At 52.0% G+C, this 25,385-nt stretch overlaps 1 protein-coding gene and 1 long non-coding RNA gene across 6 annotated transcripts; one reads left to right on the top strand and one right to left on the bottom strand.

Annotated features, from left to right (window-relative positions):
- Positions 1-3,925: 3,925 nt before the first annotated feature.
- On the top strand, positions 3,926-23,954 carry LOC114117505 (uncharacterized). 5 transcript variants are annotated; one of them, XR_006055604.2, is made up of 5 exons: positions 3,926-4,065; positions 20,883-21,101; positions 21,406-22,929; positions 23,142-23,380; positions 23,700-23,954. It is a non-coding gene; the product is annotated as an uncharacterized LOC114117505 (long non-coding RNA). The 5 variants fall into 5 exon arrangements; XR_009595933.1 differs by lacking the exon at positions 3,926-4,065 and adding an exon at positions 17,449-20,050; XR_009595932.1 differs by lacking the exon at positions 3,926-4,065 and having other exon boundaries at positions 17,455-21,101; positions 21,406-21,584; positions 22,816-22,929.
- Positions 14,403-17,092, bottom strand: LOC101105017 (cystatin-9-like). Its single transcript, XM_015099678.4, has 3 exons — positions 16,801-17,092; positions 15,382-15,498; positions 14,403-14,676 (listed from the first exon to the last, which is right to left on the bottom strand). The coding sequence occupies exons 1-3, from the start codon at positions 17,044-17,046 to the stop codon at positions 14,584-14,586; spliced, it is 456 nt and encodes a 151-aa protein (XP_014955164.1). The 5' UTR covers positions 17,047-17,092; the 3' UTR covers positions 14,403-14,583.
- Positions 23,955-25,385: the final 1,431 nt, after the last annotated feature.

Raw genomic sequence — 25,385 nt, 5'->3', positions numbered from 1 at the left:
CTCTGGCTCCATGCTTATTTCCTTGTTCCTTGATCTTTCTAAATAAAGTTAGATACGCAAGCCCAATCAGTTATGCCCTGTCTCTACATTGCTGCTTCTAATGCTCCAGAAACTCGCTCTTGACCAAAATCCCTTGAGAGGGTGTACCACTGTAACCCCCAACCCAAGGATAGCTTCCCCTTGAGTAAAGGGTATAAACTTGCTCCTAAATTGTTTTAATTTTGTCATTTGACAATCCTGTCAAGATAGAGGGAAGACAACCCACAGAATGGAAGAAAACATCTGGGAATCATCTATCTGATATGGAACATGTAGCCAGAATTTATAAAGAACTCTTACAACCAGTAAGAAGACAACTAATCCATTTAAATAAATAAATAGGCTCCAATTTTAAAAATTTTAAAATAACCCAATTAAATTTTTAAAAAGAAAAAATAATTCAATTTAAGGATATCAAAGAATATGAACAGACATGTCTCCAGGAATGACATGCAAATGACCAATAGGCACATGAAGAGAGCTCATCATTAGCCACTAGGGAAACACAAATCAAAATCAAACTGAGGTACCACTGCACACCCACCACATGATTATAATAAGAAAGACAGACAATAAATTAGAATCTTCTTACATTGCTTGTGGGGATATAAAAAGGTACACCTGCAAAAGGTTAAAGGTAGAGTTTCATCATCCAGCAACTCTACTCCTGTGTAAATGGTGATATAAATGAAAATGTGACCATAAAAAAAAAATACATAAATTCTTATAGCAGTATTATTCATAGTATCAAAAAATAGGAAAAAAAACCCCACCCAATGTCTGTCAATTGATGAACAAGTAGACAAAATGTAGTATATCTATACAATGACATATAATCAGACAATAAAAAGAATGAAGTATTGATTTATGCTACCATGTGGGTGAACCCTGAAAACATTATGCTTTCAAAAAAGTCAGCAACAAAACCACCACATATTGTATAATTCTGTTTATGTTAAATGGCCAAAAGAGACAAATTCATGGAGACAGAATGGAGACTAGTGGTTGCCCAGGGCTGGGGGTGGCAGAGAGGCAGGAAGTGACTGTAATGGGTAGGGGATTGTCTTGGAGGATAATGAAAATGTTCTAAAAGTAGATAGCGGGAATAGTTGCGCAATTCTATGAATATACTAAGAACCAGTGAATTGTACGCATGAAATGGTTGAATCATGATGTTTGTGAATTATATCTGAATAAAGTGGTTTTTGTAAAAATTCACCCTAAAGTTACAATTTACCCAAACCAAATGTTTACTGTGTATTCTCTTTCCCATCCCAAATAACTTCCGGCCACATTTCCAAGCCTCAACAAAATTAAACAAGCACAGTCAAACAATTGTACTCTAATATGACAAGTCAGGCTAGAAATTTCCACCCTAACTGGGCCTCTATTATCTCATTCCCAGGAAAAAATCAAATTTAAGATTTCAAGGTTAACTCCTCTTACAAAATGAAGTCCTAAGAAATTGAAGTCCAAAGGAATTAAACCCCAAATAGAGTGCTCTTGTTCTCCTGTGAGTTAAAAATCCAAAGTCTTAAAGTTCACAATACTCCCTAAATTCTTATTCAGCTCAGGCTCAGTCAGAATCTCAGCACTGGATGCCTGGGTCTGACTGCTGCCTGGGTGAAGTCCAATCTCCTGCAGCAGCTGGAGGCTGTTTCCCACTGAGATTGGACGAACAGGTTTTATTTCCCACTGTGATTGGACGAAGGGGGTTTAAAAACAGCAACTCCCAAAATGTGGTCTTTGGACCAGCAGCAGCAACACCGGCCAGGAATTATTTAGGAGTGAACATTCTCTGGCTCCGGCCCTTGCCTGCTGAATGATAAAGTCTGGGTGGAGCGACATAATCCATGCTAATTAACTGGCAGGCGGCACCCTGGCTGGTCTCCCTGACCTCCATCTCCTGAGATTCTTGCCTTCATGTAATTCCTTTCCTCTGAGTATGGGCTGGACTTGGTGACTAATTTTTGTTTCTTCGGTTTAAAAAATAATTTTCTTTCATCCAGTTAGTTTTAAAAAGACATAAAATCACATTACACAGGATAATGCATTCAGTGGAACCAGAGCCCGCCTTTATAAACAAATGGAGAAATAGACAAAGAAGGCCTAAGCTTCAGAAAACAGGAAGAGCAGTCTGCAAAGTTAGGGCAAATCACTGATTTCCATCAGAACACTTACAGCAATGTACCTCGGTGGCTCAGTGGTAAAGAATCCGCCTGCTAATGCAGGAGACTCAGGGTCTATCCCTGGGTCGGGCAGATCTGCTGGAGAGGAAATGGCAAGGCACTGCAGTATTCTGACCTGGGAAATACTGCAGCCCTCCAGGCTCCTCTGTCCATGGAGTTGCAAAAGAGTCAGGCACAACTTAGTACTAATCAACAATAACAACAATATACAGGATGGCAGTGTCAGATTTTAGAGAAAACAGATCATCATTACAATTGCATCTGATTTCTTGGAGAATAAAGATGTCTTTTTAAAAAGCCATTTGGTTTTTAGAACAGAAAGTGTTTTTCTCTTATGTTTAGGTCATCTGCTACTCCAGTGAAAACACCCCACATAACAACATTTTGAATTTTAAAACTTAAATCTTGATCCCAATATTCCTGACCTGTCTCTTGTTTGTGTGAAAGAAATATTTTTTTTTGTAAGTCTCAATTCAGAATGTGTACAGTTGGTGACTAGTTTTGAATGAAAGGACGACAGCAGAAGTGATGACCATCACTACCCAATCTACCCAAAATGTTTGTGGACTGCGGCTTCCAACCTCAGACACTAGCTGGCTCAGTGTGACCACAAGGACGCTTAGGTAGCCTCTGGAGAGATGCACAGATGAGGAACCAAGGCGGGCCAGGAGGTACATGGGGCATTTGGAAGCAGTCAGTCTCCCACCAGCCAGCACCGTCAAGTTTGGCCAGCGCACTCAGTTTGGCTGTACCTGAATTCCTGGGGCACAGAAACTGTGAGATAATCAATGCTCACTGTTTGAAGTTGTTAGTTTATTTCGCGTGCCCGCAAGCTCAGTGAAGTCCAACTCTTTGCAACCCTATGGACTTCAGCCCACCAGGCTCCTCTGTCCATGGGATTCTCCAGGCAAGAATACTGGAGTGGGTTGTGATGCCCTCCTCCAGGGGATCTTCCCAACCCAGGGATAGAGCTTGTGTCTCCTGCATTGCAAGTGGATTCTTTACCACTGAGCCTCCTGGGAAGCCTAATTTGTTTCACAGCAATGGGTAACTGGGCTTCCCTGGTGGCTCAGTGATAGAAAATCTGCCTGCAGTACAGCAGATGAAGGTTCGATCCCTAGGTTGGGAAGGTTCTCTGGGGTAGGAAATGGCAACACACTCCAGTATTCCTGCCTGGAGAATTCCATGGACAGAGGAGTTTGGCGGACTACAGTCCATGGAGGGGCAAAAGGGTCGGCTATGACTGAGTTACTAAGTCCGGCACAATGGGAAAGGAATTCCCCTCCCCTTAGGGGCTTGTGCTGCACGTTAATGTTGAGAACTGTGGCTTCACTGCTGGAACGGTCAGTCTCCAACCGAATCAGGTTTCTCACTCCTCCTGTAGGGAACAAGATATAAGGAAGGTTGAGAAGTGCTTGCAAACAAGACTGTCAACCAGGGCTGAACATTCTTGCAAACGAGATGTTCAGCTAAGAATCCTCTGTTTGTTCCCGTGGGAAAAGAACATTTCTTGCACACAAGGATGTTTCTCTGATTCCGCAAAAGGAACAGACCCAGGGACAAAATGGATTCTAAGTTGATAAGGAAGTTCCCCAAAACAAAGTCTTAGCTGCAGTAAATAAGTTAAGGTAAAGCTTATCTCGCCCTGCGCCTGCGCACTGTATAGTCACTAAATCATAGTGCTTGGCAACTTGCCCTGTAGATTGTTGTGCAAAAGGATATAAAATAAAGCAGCTGTAAGAAGCAAAGAGTTAAAAGTAAAAAGATTCAAACCACTCTGCAGTGTTGGTGTTTCATTCCGTCGCCAGCACCTCCCGCTGCCCTGCATCAGGATCAGGTAAGGTTTTGATGGTCTCCTGCCCTTTCATTAAGGAGTCCTTTGGTGTCTTCTGGTTTTTTATTCAGTTGCTTGGGTTTGCTAGTGCCAGAATAAGTCAACGTTGCTGTGAATTCAGTTTTTTTCTGAAGCAAACCTTGCTATCTCTTGAAATGCAAGCTCAGAGGAGGGAGAAGCACAGAGACCCGGGGAGGTGGGGACCCTGAGGGCAGAGCAGCCTCCTTAGGATTTGAGCTCTGGGACAGGTGGTAGTGAGTAGAGCCCGGCCCCCTTGGGTATCTTAAACTTTTAGATAGAAAGTCTATAGAACAAGCGCTACAGACGACTCCTCGAGTGAGCCCTGGCTATCACCAGCACCATCCTTTCTTCCTGTCCCGCTTCTCACCTGGACACCCTGTGGAGGACACCCCCAAAGAGGAAGGCCTCCCCCATCCAGTCCTCCTGCCCATGCCCCTTCCCCCACATCACTCTGAGGGGGGCTCACAGCTTCTCTTCGCATTCACAGGGAAGCAAAAAGCTGGAAACCATTATTTCCTTTGTTCTCAAATTCGAATCAACACATGCCAAAAGTACAGAAGAGCAGCCCCTTCATGGCTCCAAGCTGCCGACCAGGCCCCAGGAGCAAGTCGCTACGTCCCAGGTCCCCCAGGGCCTCCCTGTGGCTGGTCTGGCCCTGAACTGGCTGGTGTCAGACTACCTGTGTGATCGCTGATATGGAAGGGGTGGTGGACCCACACAGGATGGCCCCCCTCCAGTGTCTGGTGGTCACGTATCGGTACTGCTATGGGTCACCTTTGACTGGAGCCTCTGTGTGTGAGCACTGTGGAGGTAGATTCAAGTCTGACTGGCCTGAGTTCATGTGGGTGGTGGGAGGCTTCAGAAAGTTTTGCTTGGGGGAGAACAGCTGAGGTGCCTGAAAAAATAAAGAAGGGAGAACATGGATGGATCAGTCTTTGGATCCCTGAAAGGGAGTGTCATCTCCACACCAAGTCTGATGTGTGATGTTTCTAAAATAAGCACCCGTGTAGGGCCTGACTCCCAGACAATGTGAATTGAAGAAGTGGAAATTTGGCCGAATTGACGGAGACTGTGGCAGGAGACCCCAAACCAACTCTGAATGAAGTCGTTTCAAGGGAAAGCAGCCAGCATCTGCGTAGGAGTAGCCGTGAAGGCGACAGGGACAAGCTTGTCAGACTGGCAGGATCTAAAGAACCGTTTTGAAAAGAGCATTGGTAAACGCTGCCCAGAGTTGTCAGAATGAAACGTCTGGAGGGCTCCACATGGCGTGAGAAAGTGGCTCTGCCAGGACAGCCCCAAAGGCACCATGGGAGGAGCTCTGGCCAGGATGGGTGGAGGGAGGCACTTGACTGGGGGGAGGTCGTGCGATCCTTGGCCTGATTTCATCCCAGGAGAGAACAAGAGTCCTACACTGCTGATTTGGGGGTGGTGTTGCAGTGAAAAGGAGGAAAAAGAGAGGAATGGGTTTTTATTTTTCCCTTTCCTGAGAATAAAGACGATAAAAAGAATAGTGAGCAGGCCTGAACATTCCTAGTTTTTTTTTACTTTAACTCTGCATGTCTGTAACTAAGTTTGGTTTTCTGCCACCTAACTCTGCAGGAGCTAGAGTTCACATTTTTCCCTTTGACTCCATGCTAAATACATCCCCTATCTGGTGTTCACCCTTACAACACCCTTCCCCTAGTAGTTACATATCAGAAAGAAGGCCGCAGCGCCACCCACCTACCAGACTCAATTACCGATTACTGACTCAAGTCAACGACTGTCTTCAAAACGATGCAAGAGGGAGAAATCAAGATCCTATCACCTCTGTTCCTCATCACCAATGACTGCGAGCCCCTTGTCTTATATAAACCCCCAGACTCCTCAAGGAAGGGGGCACAGTTCTTGAGGTCTGAGCCTACTCTGTCCCTCTCTCCCCCACCTTTCTATTTCCTCCAAACTCCGTCTCTGAAAATTCGGTTCGGTGGGCAAAGAAGGCCAAGATTTTGGCCAGCAGCACTGGGGGCAGGGACGGCAGGGTTCAGCCAGACTGAGATCCCAGCGTAGCTGCCCACGCCCGTCGTGAACTTTGTCATGGCAATCCGAGCTCGGGTTGGAGAAGAATTTCCAGACAGAGCATTTCAGAAGGGAGTGAGTTTATTAAAAGCAAACAGTAGAGATGATAAAGGCACTGCAAATGCAGCGGGTCAACCTCCTGACAGGCCGGGGAGAGCCGGCAATTTTCCAGCCAATTTTTATAGTCTCAAGACAAAGAAGCTCAGTTGGTAAAGAATCCGCCTGCGATGCAGGAGACCCCAGTTCAATTCCTGGGTTGGGAAGATCCCCTGGAGAAGGGATAGGCTCCCTGCTCCAGTTTTCTTGGGGTTCCCTGGTGGCTCAGCCACTAAAGAATAGGCCTGCCATGCTGGAGACCTGGGTTTGATCCCCGGGTTGGGGAGATACTCTGGAGCAGGGAAAAGCTACCCACTTCAGTATTCTGGCCTGGAGAATTCCATGGACTGTATAGTCCATGGGGTCACAAAGAGTTGGACACGACTGAGCAACTTGTACTTGTACTTTCAACACAAAGAAAATTCCTGCCGGCAGCCTGGCATTAGGTGACGGGGTAGGGCGCTATAGCATGAGCAGAGGGTGGGCATTTTTGCCTAGTTTGGGGTCAGGCTGATGATGATGGGGGAGGGGCGGGGCTTTTGGCAATGGTCACCAAGGGTCTCAGTCAGTTCCCGACAAGACCTTGTTTCTGGACTCCATGTCTGTGCCCTGGTGCAAGGCCTTGCACCTGTGGCCTTGGGGTAGGGCTCCACAAACTGGACCCCAGGCCATGTCCAGGAAGAAGGAAGAGGCTGGGAAGGCTGAGTACCTGCTGGGGTCACAGCTGCTGTGGGGTCAGAACACAGGGACTGACCCCCAGGCTCCCCAGCGTGTGGAATTGGAAGCTGGGCAGGCAAGTTTGGCTGTCAGAGCCTTTCACCCCACTTGATTCTCCAGGAAGAGCTTTCTGTAGCTCTGGTCCTGGCATGAATCAGACCAAGGCCAGGTAGCAAGGCCCACCCCGTGTCTGCATCTGCCCCCACCTCTGGGACCTGCCAGGCACCAATGGAGCCCACGAGGCCCTCCTTTGCTGTCCCCACTCGCCATGCTACAGAACCTGAGTCTCACTGCTGGTGCCCAGGGTGTCCGGACCAGGCCTTGCTCCTCAGAGACTATGCCCCATGATGAGGGAGGGGCATGGACGGTGGAGAATCGCTTGTCAGTGCCCAGCTGGGCCGAGGTCTCCATGATGCTGTCCATACACTGCCTCGTTCGTCTTATCACCACCCTCCAGGCAGATGCCTGTGACTCTCTTCCTGTGGTTGTGGAGACAGAAGCTGATGGAAAGTAGAAATGTGTCCCTGGAACTGCAAGTAAGAAGAACTGGAAACCAGACCCCAGCTCAGAGGCGTCCGCCCTGAGGGCCTCCCCGGTGGCCCTGGGCGTGGCCCATCAGTGGACCCCTGGAGGATGAGAAGGTGCACCTGCGTCTTTAGATGGATTAAGGCCTCACCTATTTGGTGGTAACATTTCTGTCACTTGCAGATTCTATTGTAGGGCTTCTTTTTCAGTTTAAATTTGCTGGAAACCTAAAGGGGCTTCCTGAAGTCACTGGAGACAGAAGTGAGGGGCCTCCGGTAGGAGGAGAGGTGGGGCGGCTGCAGTGGAGGCCTGCAGGGGCGCAGACCCAGCTCTGCCCCAGCTGATTCCCCCGGCCAACAAAGGTCACACAGCTCCATCCTGAGGCGTTCTCTGCCTGTTCCTTTTTCTGCCAAGCACATCCTTGTTTCCCAGCTCCTGGGAAGTCTGGGAGATCTCTGGCTATTTGGATGGGGCCCCGAGGGGAGTGTCAAGCAGGAGGTGTTCTGGAAGCCCAGTGTGCGATCCCAGCAAGGAGACTCGAGATCGGGGAGGGAGCAGCCAGTCAGGCTAGGCCGTGAGGACAGGGCACCAGGCCTTCCTGGAAGGAAGGCGTGGAGTTGTGAGGTGGGTGGCAGGGAATAGGGGGGGAGGTGCTGGGGAGGAATGTCCTCCATCCTGTGTAGAGATGATCGACTGCTCACCCCAGCTCTCCAGGGAAGGGCTGGGGGTTGGTCCTGGCCCTTGCTCTCACTCTCTGACCATTAAAATCAATGCCTCTGAGGTAGGAGGGTAGGCTTCATGGGTTCAGTCTCACTGCAGGGAGCACTTGCAGGGGGCTCCCTGTGAGACCCCTGGGGGAGCTGGGTGCCAGCAGCATGAACATGGGCATGACAGAAGCCCTGTGTCTCCCGGGAAACGGGGCCACCTGGCACCTACGATCCCACCTGGGGAGACAGAGTTCTTCCACAGGGCATCAGGGCAGCTTTGCAAAAGAGGGGACATCTAGTCCAGACAAGAAGGATGCATAGGCGTCTTGAGAGAAAAGGCAGTCAGTCCAGTCCGGGTGCAGGCGGTGTTGGGCACAGAGCTATGACCAGAGACCAAGGGACCCCTCCAGGATGGCACACCGTCTGGGTTTCCCAGGCCCCGGGCCTGTCTGTACCTACATCTCGGGTTCTTTCAGCCTAAGGTCCACATTCACCCTCTTTTTCTGGGTTCTGGTCTCGATGGTGCCTGTCACTCAGTCTATGAAGGGGGCCTCCCCCAGACCACTACGGATCCAGGGGCTCTGCACCACTTGTCAGGTCCGGCTGTGTCCACACGCCATGACCTGGGCCAGCTGTGGCCAACTCAACCTGTTCTCCCCTGGACTGCATGGTGAGGACGCACGCTGGGCATGGGGTTCCAACCCGTGTGAAGGTAAGGGTGTCTGTGGACACCCACTCCAAACGCACGTGGCTGCTTGCCTTCAGGACGTGACAAGACAGGCCCTTGTTTTTCAGGCTTCTCCGATGACAAACTCTGAGTGGCAGCTGTGGGCATTCCTGGACTCTTTACCTATCTAGGTATATCAGGACTCTATTCATACATGTCTCCACAGGCTCTTCCCCCTCAAACCCACTGAGATATCGCTAAAATTGCTGCCAAATCCATCCCAACTCCATTCCTGAACACTCATTCTTGGGCGAAAAAGCACACTGACGTTCCCTTCGCAGTTTCAGTGAACTTACAGCCATCCGAGAAAAGGGACAGCCTGTTGTGGAGTTTTTGATTTCATGACTTTGTGAAAATTTGATTGAGAGACAGAAGCCACACGCATCCAATGTCTACACTTAAGAGTTTGGAGTTTGGGATCCGTGTGAGAAAGCTTGCACATTCCAGGCCACGAACAGAAGACCGGCTCCCAAAGAGCCCTCCTGTACCTTCATTTTTAAATGCTGTTCATTTCTGGTATGGAAAGCACTCCACCTCTACCCTCTCAGCCCAGATGCACATCTGCGGCAGTGTCTCCAGGCCCTGAGTTGGACAGCACATGTCCAGAAATGATCCATCTTGTAACTGAAATGTGTGTCCTCTGACAGCCTCCTCCACTCCCCTCCTTCCAGCCCTGGGAGGCCCTGCTCCACTTTGCACCTCTGTGAGTCTGCCTACTTTGGTTTCCTCACGAAAGTAGAAGCATGCCTCATGTTGCCCTCTGTCTGCCTTCTGTCACCATAATTTCCTCTTGGTCCATCCATCTTGGTGCAACTTTCCTCTGTTTTGAGGTTGAAAGACGGCCCAGCGAGACGACCTCTTGGGAGTTTCCCCCCTAGATCTGGTTGCTTCTCATACTTGATCACATGGCCCTACTTAACTGTTGCAAATACTAAATGGCAAAAGGACATCTTCCGGGTAGGACTGAGTGCTGTGCTTGGAGATCAGGGAACAGTGACTATGGAATCTGCTTGAAAAGCGAAGTCAGAGGGAATTTCCTGCTGGCTCACTGGTTAGGACTCTGTGCTTTCATTGCCAAGGGCTCAGATTCTATCATTGGTCAGGGAGCTAGCATCCTGAAAGTCATGCAGCTGGCAAAAAGCAAAAAGAATGATCACAAGGACTCTCTTTCTTTGAAGAGGCTGAGGTGCTCAGCCTCTACAGAAACTAGGCAACGACATCTTGGGGTGAGGAGATGAGCTGTAAGCAGTCTTGTGAATGTGCACACCCTGAGGAGAGAGAGGCCCTGGGTGGAGTTCAGAGCTCCCACCCCCTGCAAAGACCCCACCTCTTCCTCTCTCCACTCAGGCGCCATCTGCTCACGGAGGCCAGGCTTCTGAAAACCCACTTTTTTCTCTGTCCCCAGGCATGTTATTCTGACTCTTCCTTGATCAGTGTGGCCCCCAGAAACCAGTCTCAAGCCCGCAGCTCCAGCCTACACAAGTGCCTGACTGCTCAATGTGACTTTGCCCCATCTACTCCCAGGGGACTCTGAACTGGGCCACCCAGAGTGTGGTCCAGAGACAAAGTCGGCACCTTCCGCTGGGAGCCGGCTAAGATGCACCTTCTCTGGGCCTGCCCAGACCTCCAGGGTCAGGATCCCAGGGATGGGCAAGGCCCAGGGTCCAGGGCGACCACAGGCCTCCATGGGTGCTGGGCCCCTCTGAAGTTCTCAAGTAGCTGTGGATGGAGCCTAAATGTCTGTTGTGGGAGCACAGGGCCAAAGTCTTGTCTGGAAAGAGTGCGCTGTGTCATGGTCCCAGGGCTACTTTGTGCCCCAGCTGGAGTCAGTGAGGATCTCTTCTGTGAAACGGCCCCTCCCTGCTCACAGGGAGTTGTGCGCCACTGAGCTAAGGTCTGGCTTCCCTGGTGTCTCAGCTACTAAAGAATCCACCTGCAGAGATTCAAGGGATTAGATCTAACAGATAGCATGCCTGAAGAGCTATGGACAGAGGTTCATAGCATTGTACAGGAGGCAGCGATCAAAACTATCTCCAAGAAGAAATGCAAAAAGGCAAAATGGTTGTCTGAGAAGGCCTTACAAATAGCTGAGAAAAGAAGAGAAGTGAAAGGCAAAGGAGAAAAGGAAAGATATGCCCATCTGAATGCAGAGTTCCAAAGAATAGCAAAGAGAGATAAGAAAGCCTTCTAAGAGATCAGTGCAAAGAAACAGAGGAAAACATCAGAATGGGAAAGACTAGAGAGTTCTTCAAGAAAATTAGAGACACCAAGGGAAAATTAGAGACACCAAGGGAAAATCTTTATTGTGCAAAGATGGGCACAATAAAGGGCAGAAATGTTATGGACCTAACAGAAGCAGAAGATACTAAGAAGAGGTGGCAACAATACACAGAACTATACAAAAAAGATATTCATGGCCCAGAAAACCACGATGGTGTGATCACTCACCTAAAGCCAGACATCCTGGAATGAGAAGTCCAGTGGGCTTTAGGAAGCATCACTACGAACAAAGCTTGGAGATAATGCAATTCCAGTTGAGCTATTTCAAGTCCTAAGAGGTGATGCTGTTAAAGTGCTGCATTCAATATGCCAGCAAATTTGGAGAACTCAGCAGAGGCCACAGGACTGGAAAAGGTCAGTTTTTACTCTAATCTCAAAGAAATGCTATGCCAAAGAATGCTTAAACTACCACACAATTGCACTCATCTCACACACTAGCAAAGTAATGCTCAAAATTCTCCAAGCTAGGCTTCAACAGCAGGTGAAATGAGAACTTCCAGATGTTCAAGCTGGTTTTAGAAAAGGCAGAGGAACCAGAGATCAAATTGCCAACATCCATTGGATCATAGAAAAGGCAAGAAAGTTCCAGGAAAACATCTACTTCTGCCTCACTGACTACGCCAAAGCCTTGGACTGTGTGGGTCACAACAAACTGTGGAAAATTCTTCAAGAGATGGGAATACCAGACCACCTTACCTGTCTCCTAAGAAATCTTATAGGCAGGTCAAGAAACAACAGTTAGACTGGATATGGAACAATGGACTAGTTCCAAATTGGGAAAGAAGTATGTCAAGGCTGTATATTGTCACCCTTCTTATTTAACTTCTATTCAGAGTATATCATTCGCTGGATGAAGCACAAACTGGAATCAAGATTGCCATGAGAAATATCATTAACCTCAGATATGCAGATGACACCACTCTTATGGCAGAAAGTGAAGAACTACAGAGCCTCTTGATGAAAGTGAGAGGAGAGTGAAAAAGATGACTTAAAACTCAACATTCAAAAAATGAAGATCATGGCATCTGGTCCCATCACTCCATGGCAAATAGATGGGGAAACAGTGGAAACAGTGACAGACTTTATTTTAGGAGCTCCAAAATCACTGCAGCCATGAAATTAAAAGATGCTTACTCCTTAGAAGAAAAGCTGTGACCAACCTAGACACCATATTAAAAAGCAGAGACATTACTTTGCCAAGAAAGGTCCATCTAGTCAAAGCTATGTTTTTCCAGTAGTCATGTATGGATGTGAGAGTTGGACTAAAAAGAAAGCTGAGCACCAAAGAATTGACGCTTTTGAACTGAGGAGTGGGAGAGGACTCTTGAGAGTCTCTTGGACTGCAAGGAGATCCAACCAGTCCATCCTAAAGGAAATCAGTCCTGAATATGTGTCGGAAGGACTGATGCTGAAGCTGATACCCCAATACTTTGGCTACCTGATGCAAAGAACTGCCTCATTGGAAAAAAATCCTGATGCTGGGAAAGATTGAAGGTAGGAGGAGAAGGGGAAGACAGAGGATGAGATGGTTGGATGGCATCATCGACTCGATGGACCTGAATTTGAGTTCGCTCCCAGAGTTGGTGATGGACAGGGAGGCCTGGCATACTGCAGTCCATGGGGTTGCAAACAGTCAGTCGATAGGACTGAACTAAACTGAGCTGTGACCGTGAGGCCCCCAGAGGGCGCCAGCGTCCCCTGAGGACACAGCTCAGCTCCTGAGCACATGGGCTTCCCTGCTCTCTGCTTCCCCTTCACCCCTCCCCCTCCTCTGGGGACAGCCCCCAACAAAGGGGACAGTGACAAAGGGGACAGCGAGGGCCCGCTGAGTGTCGTGGCCACCCCACCTAGGACACCTCTGACGGAGGGTGTCTCCATCAGCCGGCCAGGCGCCAGGCTGAGAACCCAGGAGCTGAGGGGTCCTGTCAAGGGAGACTCAGGGATTCTGCGGGAAGCTCCTGGGTCCAGGACCTGCAAACCCTGCCCCCACCCCACCCCAGCACCCGCCCAGGGGCCTGGGAGCCTGTGTTCCAGAACCAGAGGGCGCTGGGGGCCACGGGGTTGGGGGCACATCTGCACCTGAAAGACCCCAGCCCTCTGCTGCTTTCACGGTGGGAAGACACTTCACCTCCAGGCAGGCCGCCTGCCGTCACCCACAGCCTGACTCCGGGCCACTCATCCTCTTTGGTTCCGTCCCTCCTTGTGTCTCCGACCCTCACCAACTGCTGCGTCCGGGACCTCCTTCCACTCACTCTCCTTGCAACTGTGCCCTTGATTCAGCATCCAAGTCTGGGGCACTCCATAAGTCTCTGATCCCCCTGAGATGCCAAGGGGGGCATGTGGCTGGGCTTCCTCCATGGTTGGTCCTTCCCAACCCACCCTGCCTGGGTCTCGCTCTCTCTCCTGGACAGGAGGCAATGATATCAGCTCGGGATGGAGGAGGCAGGGTCATGAGAGGGAAGGGACAGGGTGTCAGACCAGAGGGGCGGACCAGGGGAGGAGTATGTCCTGGAGCAGATAGATGGGACCCGTGCCCAGGGAGGCCGGGTGGGAACTGGAGATGGGAAGGGTGAAGCCTGGGTGCCTGGGGGCAGCAGCCATGATGGGCCGACAGCAGAGATGCAGGTGGGCTCAGCCCTGGACCCTGCTCCTGCTTCTTCCCTGACAGAGGGGCCTGCTTAGTCCTGTTCTGGGAGACCCTTCCAGAGTCTCCACAGCATCAGCAGCCATTCTCAGCTCTGAGTGTCCCAGGGGCCCTGGGCATAGAGGAGACGCACCTGCTGCTCCAAAGGTCCAGAGACCCTGGGAAGCTGCATATTTTTAAGAGGCTCCAGGAGCCGCTACAGCTTGTGGTAGGTGGGCCCATCTGAGTGGAGGCTGGAGCCCCTCCTACATTCCCCCCTCCTGTAGCTTCCCAGATCAGTGGATGTGTGTGAGCAAGCCCCTGGGATGTGCTGAGGGGCCCAAGACCCTGTCTGGTCCACCCTGCCCTGAGGGTTGCCTGTCTGGCCATGCCAACATCCCTCTAAGGATCATGCTCATCCCATGAGACCGAGACACAGCTCAGACGCACCTGTGCTCCTAGGTTGTGCCACCGGCAGCTGGCTCTAAGGGGGAGACACGCATCCCCAGGGCTCAGCCAGTTGCCCTGCTGGGAGGACGGCCCCAGTTGCCCAGCCCCCACCCTCTGGAACCAGGCTGCACAAGGCTGCTTGCAATGCTGACGTTTAATGGCCAGTTCTATGGGGTGACATGAACAGGGAGGCGTGTCCGTATGGCCCGGGTGCGACACCCACACAGGTGCTCATCCAGAGAACAGAACCAGAGCCGCTTGGACACTGAAGGGACACGACAGGGCGGCAGGGGTGCCCCCCAGGCTGGGGTGTGGTCTCACACAGCGGAGCCCTCCAAGCAGGTGTCGTTCAGAAGTTGGAACTCTGTCTTCCAGGGTTCAGCGTCAACAGTGAAGAAGCAGGTGACGGTCTGTGGGAACAAGCACAGGGACAGAGTAGGGGGGAGGGACTTGTGATACTAGCGTCTCCAGCCCTAAAGCTGGCATCCAGCAAACCCTACCTTCTCGGGTGGGCAGGTCACTCTGCCCTGCGAGACCTGTGATCTCCAGGGACTCCTCCCCATGACACCAGAATGTCCCACATGACCCATGCCCCCAGTGTCCCAGCAGGGCCTCTGACCTGTATCAGTCTTATCCAGGGGTGGGGCTCACCCCTTTGTCACCTGGGGCAGGAGCAGCAGGGTAGGGCCTGAGAGGGAGGGCAGGGGGGCTCAGCTTCTATCCATCCAGCTCTGGGCAGGAGGACCACTCGGCCACAGAGATGCTGCTCCTCCCTCACACACTCCTTCTCCCGAAGGCGGGGTGGGGTGGGGGTGACGACCAGGGAGGGGACATCTCGCCTTCCACCCAGGGGCCTGGACCACGTGGACCACGTGGTCAGGAACAGTCTAACCCCAGGGGGACCTGGGATGCAGCAGCAGAAATGGGACCAGTGAGCAGACAGGCCAGGGGCGTACGAGTGACCAGTGACCCCTGGGCTGGCCTGCCTGGCTGGCCTCCATCCTGCAGACGACCCCTCAGTGTCCTTTGGAATGTCGTCACCATCACTGCCCACGCTGCCTGCCCTGATGCAGTGTCCGTGGCCCTGTAACCTGAGGGCGGCTGGTGTGTCTTACATTGTTCATGTCTGGAGTTGCTTGAAAAGGACAGTTGTCGATGTCTTCATCAAATTTTCCACACCTGGTTCGGGCAAACTGCAGCTCCATGGAGAACACCAGGCCTTTTTCTTCTCTCTGTTCAGAATGTGAAGTGGATGCTTTCTCCTCCCATACACACGTATCCACACACACAGGCACACACACATCCATACTCACACATCCACACACAGACACATGCATATCCATACACACAGCCACACACATCCACGCATACATACACACAGACACACACTCACACACACATCCACATCCACACACACAGAAACACATCCACACACTCACACACACACACATGCAAACACACATCCACACACATGCACACATACAAACACACGCACATATCAACACACACAGACACAAGGACACAAGCATGCAGGCACATTCACAGGACTGGGACAATGACTTCAAGAAGCATCCTCCCTCTCACAAAGTGATCTGTCTTCTCCACTGCCTGGACTTTAGGCCTCGCAGTGCCCCCCGACTCTAGCCTGGCCTTTATTCTCAACACTGAGTCAGTCTTGCGTTCCAGGCCAGAGACTGCAGGCAGAGACCCAGCTGGGGGCAGCAGGGCAGCAGGGCCAGGCGGGACCCGCTCCTGTCCCTGGAGGGAAGCTGGGGCCGTGTAGAGAGCCCTCTGCCTTCCTTCTGTCACTCAGTCCAGAGGTGCAGAGGGGGTGTTGCCCCAGCATGTTCCCCCCACCCAGGCACTCACACAAAGCACAGGTACACATCCGCACGTGGCCACACACAGGACCGGAAGTGTTCCTTCTGCAGAATGCTCTTGGCCTTTCTGTCTGCAGTGCATGTGAAAATCGCACCCCTGGTCGTGTTCTGCAGATTCCATTGCCATGAGAACATTTTAGGATTCAGAACTTGGTCTGGGAAGAGTGTAAATCATGCTCGATCCACGGAGGAGCCCGGAGCACATGGGGTCAGAGGAGAGGCTGAACGCCCAGAGGCTCCTCAGGACGAGGGGCCTCCAGCTGCTTTCCCTTCTCTCTCTCTCTCTCTCTGATTTTCCTAAATGAGCCTAGTTTAATGTTATTTCCATGAAGTCGATTCTAAATCTCTAATCCAGGGTTTTCTGTCTGGCTCTTTTAAAAAAAAAAATAAATAGTTTCATCCCCTCATACTTCATATTTTGCTTATTCTTCATAAAACAAGGTGAAAAATGACAAAACTGAAAACACACCTCCCAGAGTTTGAAAAATTCCCATTATTATTATCTTTTTTCAATAAAAACTGAAACTAACCCAATAGGCTGTATTTCCCTCTATTTTATGGTTGTCAAATGATGATTGAAATCCTCTGATGACACCCTCTCCCGACCCGAGTCACAGCGGACGAGGCCAGCAGTGGGGAAAATATGGTACCTACCCACTCCCGCCACGACCGCAGTACACGCAGCACTTTGTAGGCATTCCTATCCTGGCTCTTCAGGTTGTACATATGTGAGGCGTACTCCACGACGGCAGGAAAGTAAAGCTTCAAGGTATCTCTGTTTTCACTATTCTCGTTCCCTTGGGGACGCCAGCCATGAGTCACCAGCAGCTGTGGACCTAAGAGAAGCAGGAGCAGGGTCCAGGGCTGAGCCCACCTGCACCTCCGCTGTCGGCCCATCATGACTGCTGCGCCCAGGCTTCACCCTTCCCGTCTCCGGCTCCCACCCGGCCTCCCTGGGCACGGGTCCCATCTATCTGCTCCAGGACATACTCCTCCCCTGGTCCGCCCCTCTGGTCTGACACCCTGTCCCTTCCCTCTCATGACCCTGCCTCCTCCATCCTGAGCTGATATCATTGCCTCCTGTCTAGGAGAGAGAGTGAGACCCAGGCAGGGTGGGTTGGGAAGGACCAACCATGGAGGAAGCCCACGCCCCCCTTGGCATCTCAGGGGGATCAGAGACTTATGGAGTGCCCCAGACTTGGATGCTGAATCAAGGGCACAGTTGCAAGGAGAGTGAGTGGAAGGAGGTCCCGGACGCAGCAGTTGGTGAGGGTTGGAGACACAAGGAGGGACGGAACCAAAGAGGATGAGTGGCCCGGAGTCAGGCTGTGGGTGACGGCAGGCGGCCTGCCTGGAGGTGAAGTGTCTTTCCACCGAGAAAGCAGCAGAGGGCTGGGGTCTTTCAGGTGCAGATGTGCCCCCATCCCCGTGGCCCCCAGCGCCCTCGGGTTCTGGAACACAGGCTCCCAGGCCCCTGGGCGGGTGCTGGGGTGGGGTGGGGGCAGGGTTTGCAGGTCCTGGACCCAGGAGCTTCCCGCAGAATCCCTGAGTCTCCCTTGACAGGACCCCTCAGCTCCTGGGTTCTCAGCCTGGCGCCTGGCCAGCTGATGGAGACACCCTCCGTCAGAGGTGTCCCAGGTGGGGTGGCCACGACACTCAGCGGGCCCTCGCTGTCCCCTTTGTCACTGTCCCCTTTGTTGGGGGCTGTCCCCAGAGGAGGGGGAGGGGTGAAGGGGAAGCAGAGAGCAGGGAAGCCCATGTGCTCAGGAGCTGAGCTGTGTCCTCAGGGGACGCTGGCGCCCTCTGGGGGCCTCGCGGTCACAGCTCAGGGACACACAACTCCCTGTGAGCAGGGAGGGGCCATTTCACAGAAGAGACCCTCACTGCCTCCAGCTGGGGCACAAAGCAGCCCTGGGACCACAACACAGCGCACTCTTTCCAGACAAGACTTCGGCCCTGTGCCTCTGCAACAGACATTTAGGCTCCGTCCACAGCTACTTGAGAATTCCAGAGGGGCCCAGCACCCGTGGAGGTCTGTGGACGCCCCAGACCCTGGGCCTTGTCCATCCCTGGGATCCTGACCCTTGAGGATCTTAGCTGGCTCCCAGGGGATAGTGCTCACCTGACTAGGTAGCCCCGTTCAAAGTCCCCCAGGAGTGGTTGGGGCAGAGTCACATTGAGCAGTCAGGCACTTGTGTGGGCTGGGGGCTGCGGGCTTGAGACTGGCTTCTGGGGGCCACGCTGATCAGGGAAGGGTCAAACTACCTTGCCTAGGGACAGAGAAAAAAGTGGGTTTCCACAAGCCCAGCCTCCATGAGTAGGTGGTACCTGTGTGAGGAGAGGAGGGGCTTTGATCCTGCCAGCCTGTCCCCTTCCTGCCCCTGGCACAGACAGTCTCAGAGCTGGTGTCTTCCTAACACTCAAAACTCATTCTCTTATTTAGTCAATGCCTAAGAATTGAAAAGTTTCTAATTACAGCTATTACAAGGAATTTTAGGGTGACAATTTTTCTATACATTTTTTATTGAATCATAGTTGATTTAATATTAGCAGTGGGACAGGACTGAGCAACTAACACACACACACAGAGGTGTATATACATTGTTGCTATTGTTGTTGTTCAGTCACTAAGTCATGTCCAGCTCTTTGCAACCCTATGGAGTCCAACCAGCCAGGCTTACCTGTTCTTCACATTTGTTCAAACTCATGTCCAATGAGTTGGTGATGCCATCCAATCATCTCATCCTCTGTCTCCCCTTTCTCGTCCTGCCCTCAGTCTTTCCTAGCATCAGGGTCTTTTCCAATGGTGGCCAAAGTATTGGAGCTTCAGCTTCAGCATCAGTCCTTCCAATGAATATTCAGGGTTGATTTCCCTTAGGTTGGACTGGTTTGATCTCCTTACTGTCCAAGGGACTCTCAAGATTCTTCTCCAGCACTACAGTTTGAAAGCATCAGTTCTCTGGTGCTCAGCCTTCTTTATGATCCAACTCTCACATCTGTACATGACTACTGAAAAAACCATAGCTTTGTTCATATGGAACATTTGTCAGCAAAGCGAGGTCTCTGCTTTTTAGTATGCTGTCTGGATTTGTCAAAGCTCTCCTTCCAAGAAGCAAGCATCTTTTAATTTCATGGTTGTAGTTTTTGTCTGCAATGATTTTGGAGCTCACGAAAATAAAATTGGACACTATTTCCACTTTTTACCCGTCTATTTGCCAGAAAGTGATGGGACTAGATGCCATGATCTTAGTTTTTTTGAATGTTGAATTTTAAGCCAGCTTTTTCACTCTCCTCGTTCACCCTCATCAAGAGTACTCCACTCAAAGTTATTACAAGAGAACGGATGTACTTCCCTGTGTTATTCCATACGTCTTTGTAGCTTATCTGTTGTATAATGTGTGTGCTTCGTCTGTCTTAATCCCTTACCTCTAATTTGCCCCTCCTCCTTCTTCTCTGCACTGGTAACCACTAGTTTCTTCCCGTATCAGTGAATCTGCTTCTGTTTTTCATACAGATTTGTTTGAATTAATACTGGGGCTTCCACATGTAGGTTGGCACAGAGCATGTTTCTTTTTCTCTCACTTATGTCTCTCAGCATAATATTCTCCATGTCCGTTGACATTGCTGTGTTAGAAGAACCGTGTCCTTTTTCACGGCTGAGTAATATTCCATGTGTATTCATACCACATTATCTTTATCCTTTGGAGCATTACAGCTTGTGATGGACAAGGTCTCTTTTGCCCATCCCAAGGCTCAGTTGCTATGGCGGCCACAGCACTCCATCCTGTCGTGAGCTGGACCAGTGCCGTGGATTTCTTCAAGATGCCATTTGACTAGTGATGGAAGTGGGGAAATTGGTCCGCAGGAAGAGGCTTCTGTGGATTTCTACACTTAGTGGGGACAGGTTTGCATGCGTGTCCTAACGTGAGCAGGAACCTGGCTTGGCTACCCCCATGGTTCTGAGGTCCAGAAGAGACAGTGGCAGCAGCTCCCGCATGGGGGGAGCCCACTCCGTGTGGGGTGGGGAGGGGGATCCATCTGGTCCCCAGGGAGTGAGGGGAGGGCGTTGGGGTGACCCAGGTGGACAGGCTGGAGGAGGGGGGATCTGTCCTTCATTTCCATCCGGGGCTCCCAGCAACCCCCTGTGCGAGTCTTGTGCCCCACCCTCTCTTGCTGGCCTTCTCCCCGGACGACACTCGGGGATCCTTGATAATTATGGGGCTGAAATCACTGCTGGGGTCTGCACGTGGCTGTCCTGATGAGCCCATGGGGGTGTCACGGACCTGGACGTGGCTTCTTCACACCCCTCCTCACCCCTTTGTCAGAGCTCCGTCACTGGTAGCACTCGTACCTGGCTGTGTTCATGATAAAATGACCAGGCACTGATGATGTGATGTCTTTCGGATCCCCTAGCTCCCTCCTCTGTCACTGACTCCCCTGGCATTTGATTCCCAGTCCGATGCCCAGTTTTGCCAACCCCCACTCCTCTTCGAGGCTGCTACCACGGGCGCCCTTCCCTGGCCTGTGGCCGACGGCCGCTGTCATCACCTCCTTTCTTCCTCGTGTCTCTGTCACAAGGCCAGTCTGCCTGCAGCGGGGAGAAGCACCAAGAAAGTAGAAGCCCAGGGAAGCCTGTTCCCACAGAGCCAAAGCCCCCACGTTCCAGGCCAGTGATTCTCAGGCAGGCCTTTTAGAGTCCTTCCCAGCCATTGCAGACCACCTTCTGTCACCCACAGAGCTGACTCCGGGCCACTCATCCTCTTTGGCTCTGTCCGTCCTGGTCTCTCCGACCCTCACCTGCTGCTGCGTCCCAGGACCGCCTTCTACTCACACCCCTTGCAACTGTGCCCTTGATTCAGCATCCAAGTCTGGGGTACCCCATAAGCCTCTGACCCTCATGAGATGCCAAGATGGGCGTGCGGCTAGAGTTCAGCAGCAGCAGACCTTTCTCCACGGTTGGTCCTTCCCAATCCACCCTGCCTGGGTCTCGCTCTCTCTCCTGGACAGGAGGCAATGTTATCAGCTCGGGATGGAGGAGGCAGGGTCACGAGAGGGAAGGGACAGGGTGTCAGACCAGAGGGGCGGACCAGGGGAGGAGTATGTCCTGGAGCAGGTAGACGGGACCCGCGCCCAGGGAGGCCGGGTGGGAGCCGGAGATGGGAAGGGTGAAGCCTGGGTGCCTGGGGGCAGCAGCCATGATGGGCCGGCAGTGGAGGTGCAGGTGGGCTCAGCCCTGGACCCTGCTCCTGCTTCTCTTAGGTCCCCAGCCCCTGGGGAGTCACATCTGGGGTCCCGCAGAGAAAGAGGGAGATGATGAAGAGAGACTCTTGAACTACCTCCCTGCCACCGTGGAGTACGCCTTGCACATGTACAACCTGACGAACCAGGGCAGGAACGCCTACAAAGTGGTGCGTGTACTGCGATCGTGGAAGGATCCTGTAGGTACCCTCCCCTGCTGCTGGTGCACACCTGCTGTTAATGAGTGTCTGGCAGGGGTGGGCGGGTGCTTAACAAGGGGTCTCGATCATCATCTGAAGCCCATAAAATAGAGGGAAATACAACCTGTTGGGTTAGTTTCAGTTTTTAGAAAAGAAATAACGGGAGTGTTTTAAATCTCCATCAGTCTATCCACATGTAAAATGTATTTTCAGTTTTCATTATATTTGAGCTTGTTTAAAGAAGAATGACCAAAATATAGACTGTAAGGGGATAAAGCTACTTACATTTTTGTTTTTTTTTTTTTAAAGAGGCAGACAGAAAATACTAAAGAGATTCAGAAAAGATTTCAAGGAAATAACATTAAAAAAGGTTAATTTACAAAACACACAGAGAGAGACAGAGACGTAGGAATAGCAGGAGGGGGAAAGCGCCTGGAGCGACAGGAGCCATGGCCCCCTGGTTCTGAGGGGCCTCTGGGAGCTCACAGCCTCTCCTCGGAGTCCATGTGCTGTGGGCTCCTTCTGGGCCTCCATCTATATGGATCCAGTGTGATTTTTTAAAGTTAATGTATTTATTTTAATTGAAGGATAGTTGCTTTATAATATCGCGATGGTCTTTATCATACATCAACATGAATCAGCCACGGGTATACATGTATCCCCCTCATCGTGACCTCCCCACCTCGCTCCCCACCCCCTCCCTCTGGGTTGTCCCAGAGCCCCAGCTATGGGCGCCCTGCTGCATACAGCGAACATGCCCTGGTCATCTAATTTACATACGGTGACGTCCATGTTTCAGTGATCCAGTGTGATTTATACTCATCCCAGATGGCATTCTTCATCCTAAAACGTTCTCCTAGCAATGGAATCTGTACAGAATGTAACCAGGGGTGTGTGGTTTTCACGTGGGCTGCAGACGAAAACGCCAAGAACATTCTTCAGAAGGAGCAATCCCGGTCCTGTGTGTGTTTGTGTGTGCCTGAGTGTGCATGTGTGTGTGAGAGCATACTGCAGCTCCATGGGGCTCCTTCCTCACTGTAGGACAGGTGAAAGTAGTGACAACAGGGTGCAAAAGGGAATATCCATTTCTCAGCCCAGATTTATCCAGTAAACTGGCAGTCAAGCCCCTCCTGCAAAGACCCCTGTCCTGCCTCCACTGTGTCGATCTACCTGCCAGGTATGTAAGGGGGGCAGGAGGGCTATGTCCACTTCAGTGTCTGTCCAAACGCAGGTGGACGTTGGCCTGGTGTTCTCCATGGAGCTGGAGTTCACCTGAACCAGGTGCGGGAAATTTGACGAAGACATCAACAACTGTCCTTTTCAAGCAACTCCAGACGTGAACAATGTAAGACATACCAGCCACCCTCAGGTTACAGGGCCACGGACACTGCATCAGGGCAGGCGGTGTGGGGAGTGATGACGACGGCATTCCAAAGGACACTGTGGGGTTGTCTGAAGGATGGAGGCCAGCCAGGCAGGCCAGCCCAGGGGTCACTGGTCACTCGTACGCCCCTGGCCTGTCTGCTCACTGGTCCCATTTCTGCTGCTGCATTCCAGGTCCCCCTGGGGTTAGACTGTTCCTGACCACGTGGTCCAGGTCCCTGGGTGGAAGGCGAGATGTCCCCTCCCTGGTCGTCACCCCTGCCCCGCCCCACCTTCAGGAGAAGGAGTGTGTGAGGGAGCGGCAGCATCTCCGTGGCTGAGTGGTCCTCCTGCCCAGAGCTGGACGGATGGAGGCTGAGTCCCCTGCTCTCCCTCCTAGGCCTTACCCTGCTGCTCCTGCTCCAGGTGACAAGGTGGGTGAGCCTCGCCCCTGAACAAGCCTGGGTCGGGTCAGAGGATCCGGTGGGACACTGGGGGCATGGGTCGTGTGGGACATCCTAGTTAGTGTTGGGGGGAGGAGTCCCTGGAGATTACAGGCCTGGCAGGGCAGAGTGGCCCAGGTGCCTCTGGGGTCAGCAGAGGGTCCCAGGTCGGGAACATCTAGGATGAGCTTGGGGCTGCTCCCAGGGGCCACCTGGGGCAGGCAGGTAGGGTGGATGCAGCTTTAGAGCTGGAGATACCAGCTTCCCGAGGCCGCCTCCCCACACTCTGTCCCTGTGCTTGTTCCCACAGACGGACACTGTATGATCGCCGCTGACCCATGGAGAACAAAGTTTAAAGTCCTGAATGACACCTGCTTGGAGGGCTCCGCTGAGTGAGACCACACCCCCAACTGGGGGTCATCCTTGCCACCGTGTTGTGTCCCTTCGGTGTCCGAGCAGCTCTGGTTCTGTTCTCTGGTCTGGGTGTCACACCCAGGCCATGTGAACACGCCTCTTGTCCATGTCACCCCATAGAACTGGCCATTAAACATCAGCATTGCAAACATCCTTGTGCAGCCTGGTTCCAGAGGATGAGGGCTGGGCAGCTGGGGCTGTCCTTCCAGCAGAGCAGCCGGCTGGGCCTGAGGATGGGTCTCTCCCCTTCACACACCCGAGCCACCACAGGTGGAACAGCCTGCACAGGTGCATCTGGGCTGTGCCTCTGGCTTCAGCATCCCAGCCCCAGGCAGCCCTTCAGAGGTAGGTTTGCTGGAGAAGCCTGTGGTTGCCTTGGGACTCTAGGTAGCAGTCGTGTGGTCCTTCTCCCTCCCTCCCTTCCTCCCTATGTGGCCTGAGTGGACATGCGTGCTCAGTCACTTCAATTGTGTCTAACTGTGTGTGACCCCATGGACTGTAGCCCACCAGGCTCCTCTGTCCTTGGGATTCACCAGGTAAGAATCCTGGAGTGGGTTGCCATGCCCTCCTTCAGGGAATCTTCCTGACCCAGGGATCAAACCCGTGTCACCCGTGGCTCCTGGCATGGCAGACAGAATCTTTCCCGCTGAGCCCCAGGGAAAGCCCCATGTTACCTGCTCCCGTGTGTGTGGCAGACTTTCCTGGGGAAGGGGCCAGTCTTGCTGTGTGAGAACTCTTCAGCATGTAAGGGTCCTCCACCCAGGGCTGGCTGGCTTTCCAGCCCGGGACTCAGGCAGGGCCGAGGGGAGCCCGGCTGCAGGCATCCTCACTGTTGGCGGGCACTGCTCAGCGTAGGCACAGCTGTGTGCTTGTCCCCCTGCTACCTGGTCACAGACCCCGCTGGTTCTTCTCCACGACCCGCCCTGACCGCTCCTTCTGCTCCTTCCAAGGCCTTTCCTGACTCCTGGCTCTTCCATCAAAGGAAGCTTTCAGGGTCCTTTAGGCACTGTGATCCCCATCATGTTTCCAAGGAATCGACCTCACTGTTCCCCTCAAGCAGCTCCTGGGAAGGGTCTCCCTGGGGTTGCTCCAAAGTGGGGAAGCTGCCGGCCCTGCATGAGCTCACCCCCTGGGGCAGTGGCAGGGGGTACCTGTTGCCCTAAAGGTCTGGGAGCGAGCAACGAGATGGGAACCAGAGCATGAAATCTGTCGCAGTGTCAGGGGACCTGCTGCCTCTATGGGACTGAGGTGCAGAGTCCACTCGGAGTCCAGCTTTTATTCCCAATTGCTGACTACAGACTTTCTTTGATCTCTCTTTCCTAAGACACTACATTGACATAGTCCATATCTCCTTGTTTTTACCCTGGGCCTTTCCCTTCTGGGAAATTTTTGGAAACAATTAGCAAGTGCATAGGCAGTGTTCATGCCTGACGCTGACCCAGTGTTCCAAGGTCCATGCTTTCATGATCCCAGTCATACTCCCTTCTGCATCTGCCCTTGGGGCCTGTAACAAGGCTATTATTTTAAGAAAAACATGGAAAATAATCATCAACACAGTTTCTTGATATATGCTGTTTTTCCA

Source organism: Ovis aries, chromosome 13, assembly GCF_016772045.2.
Source record: "Ovis aries strain OAR_USU_Benz2616 breed Rambouillet chromosome 13, ARS-UI_Ramb_v3.0, whole genome shotgun sequence".
Classification (NCBI taxonomy): Eukaryota; Metazoa; Chordata; class Mammalia; order Artiodactyla; family Bovidae; genus Ovis; species Ovis aries.
The sequence above is the reverse complement of the archived record's forward strand: the minus strand, read 5'-3'. Positions and strand labels throughout refer to the sequence as shown.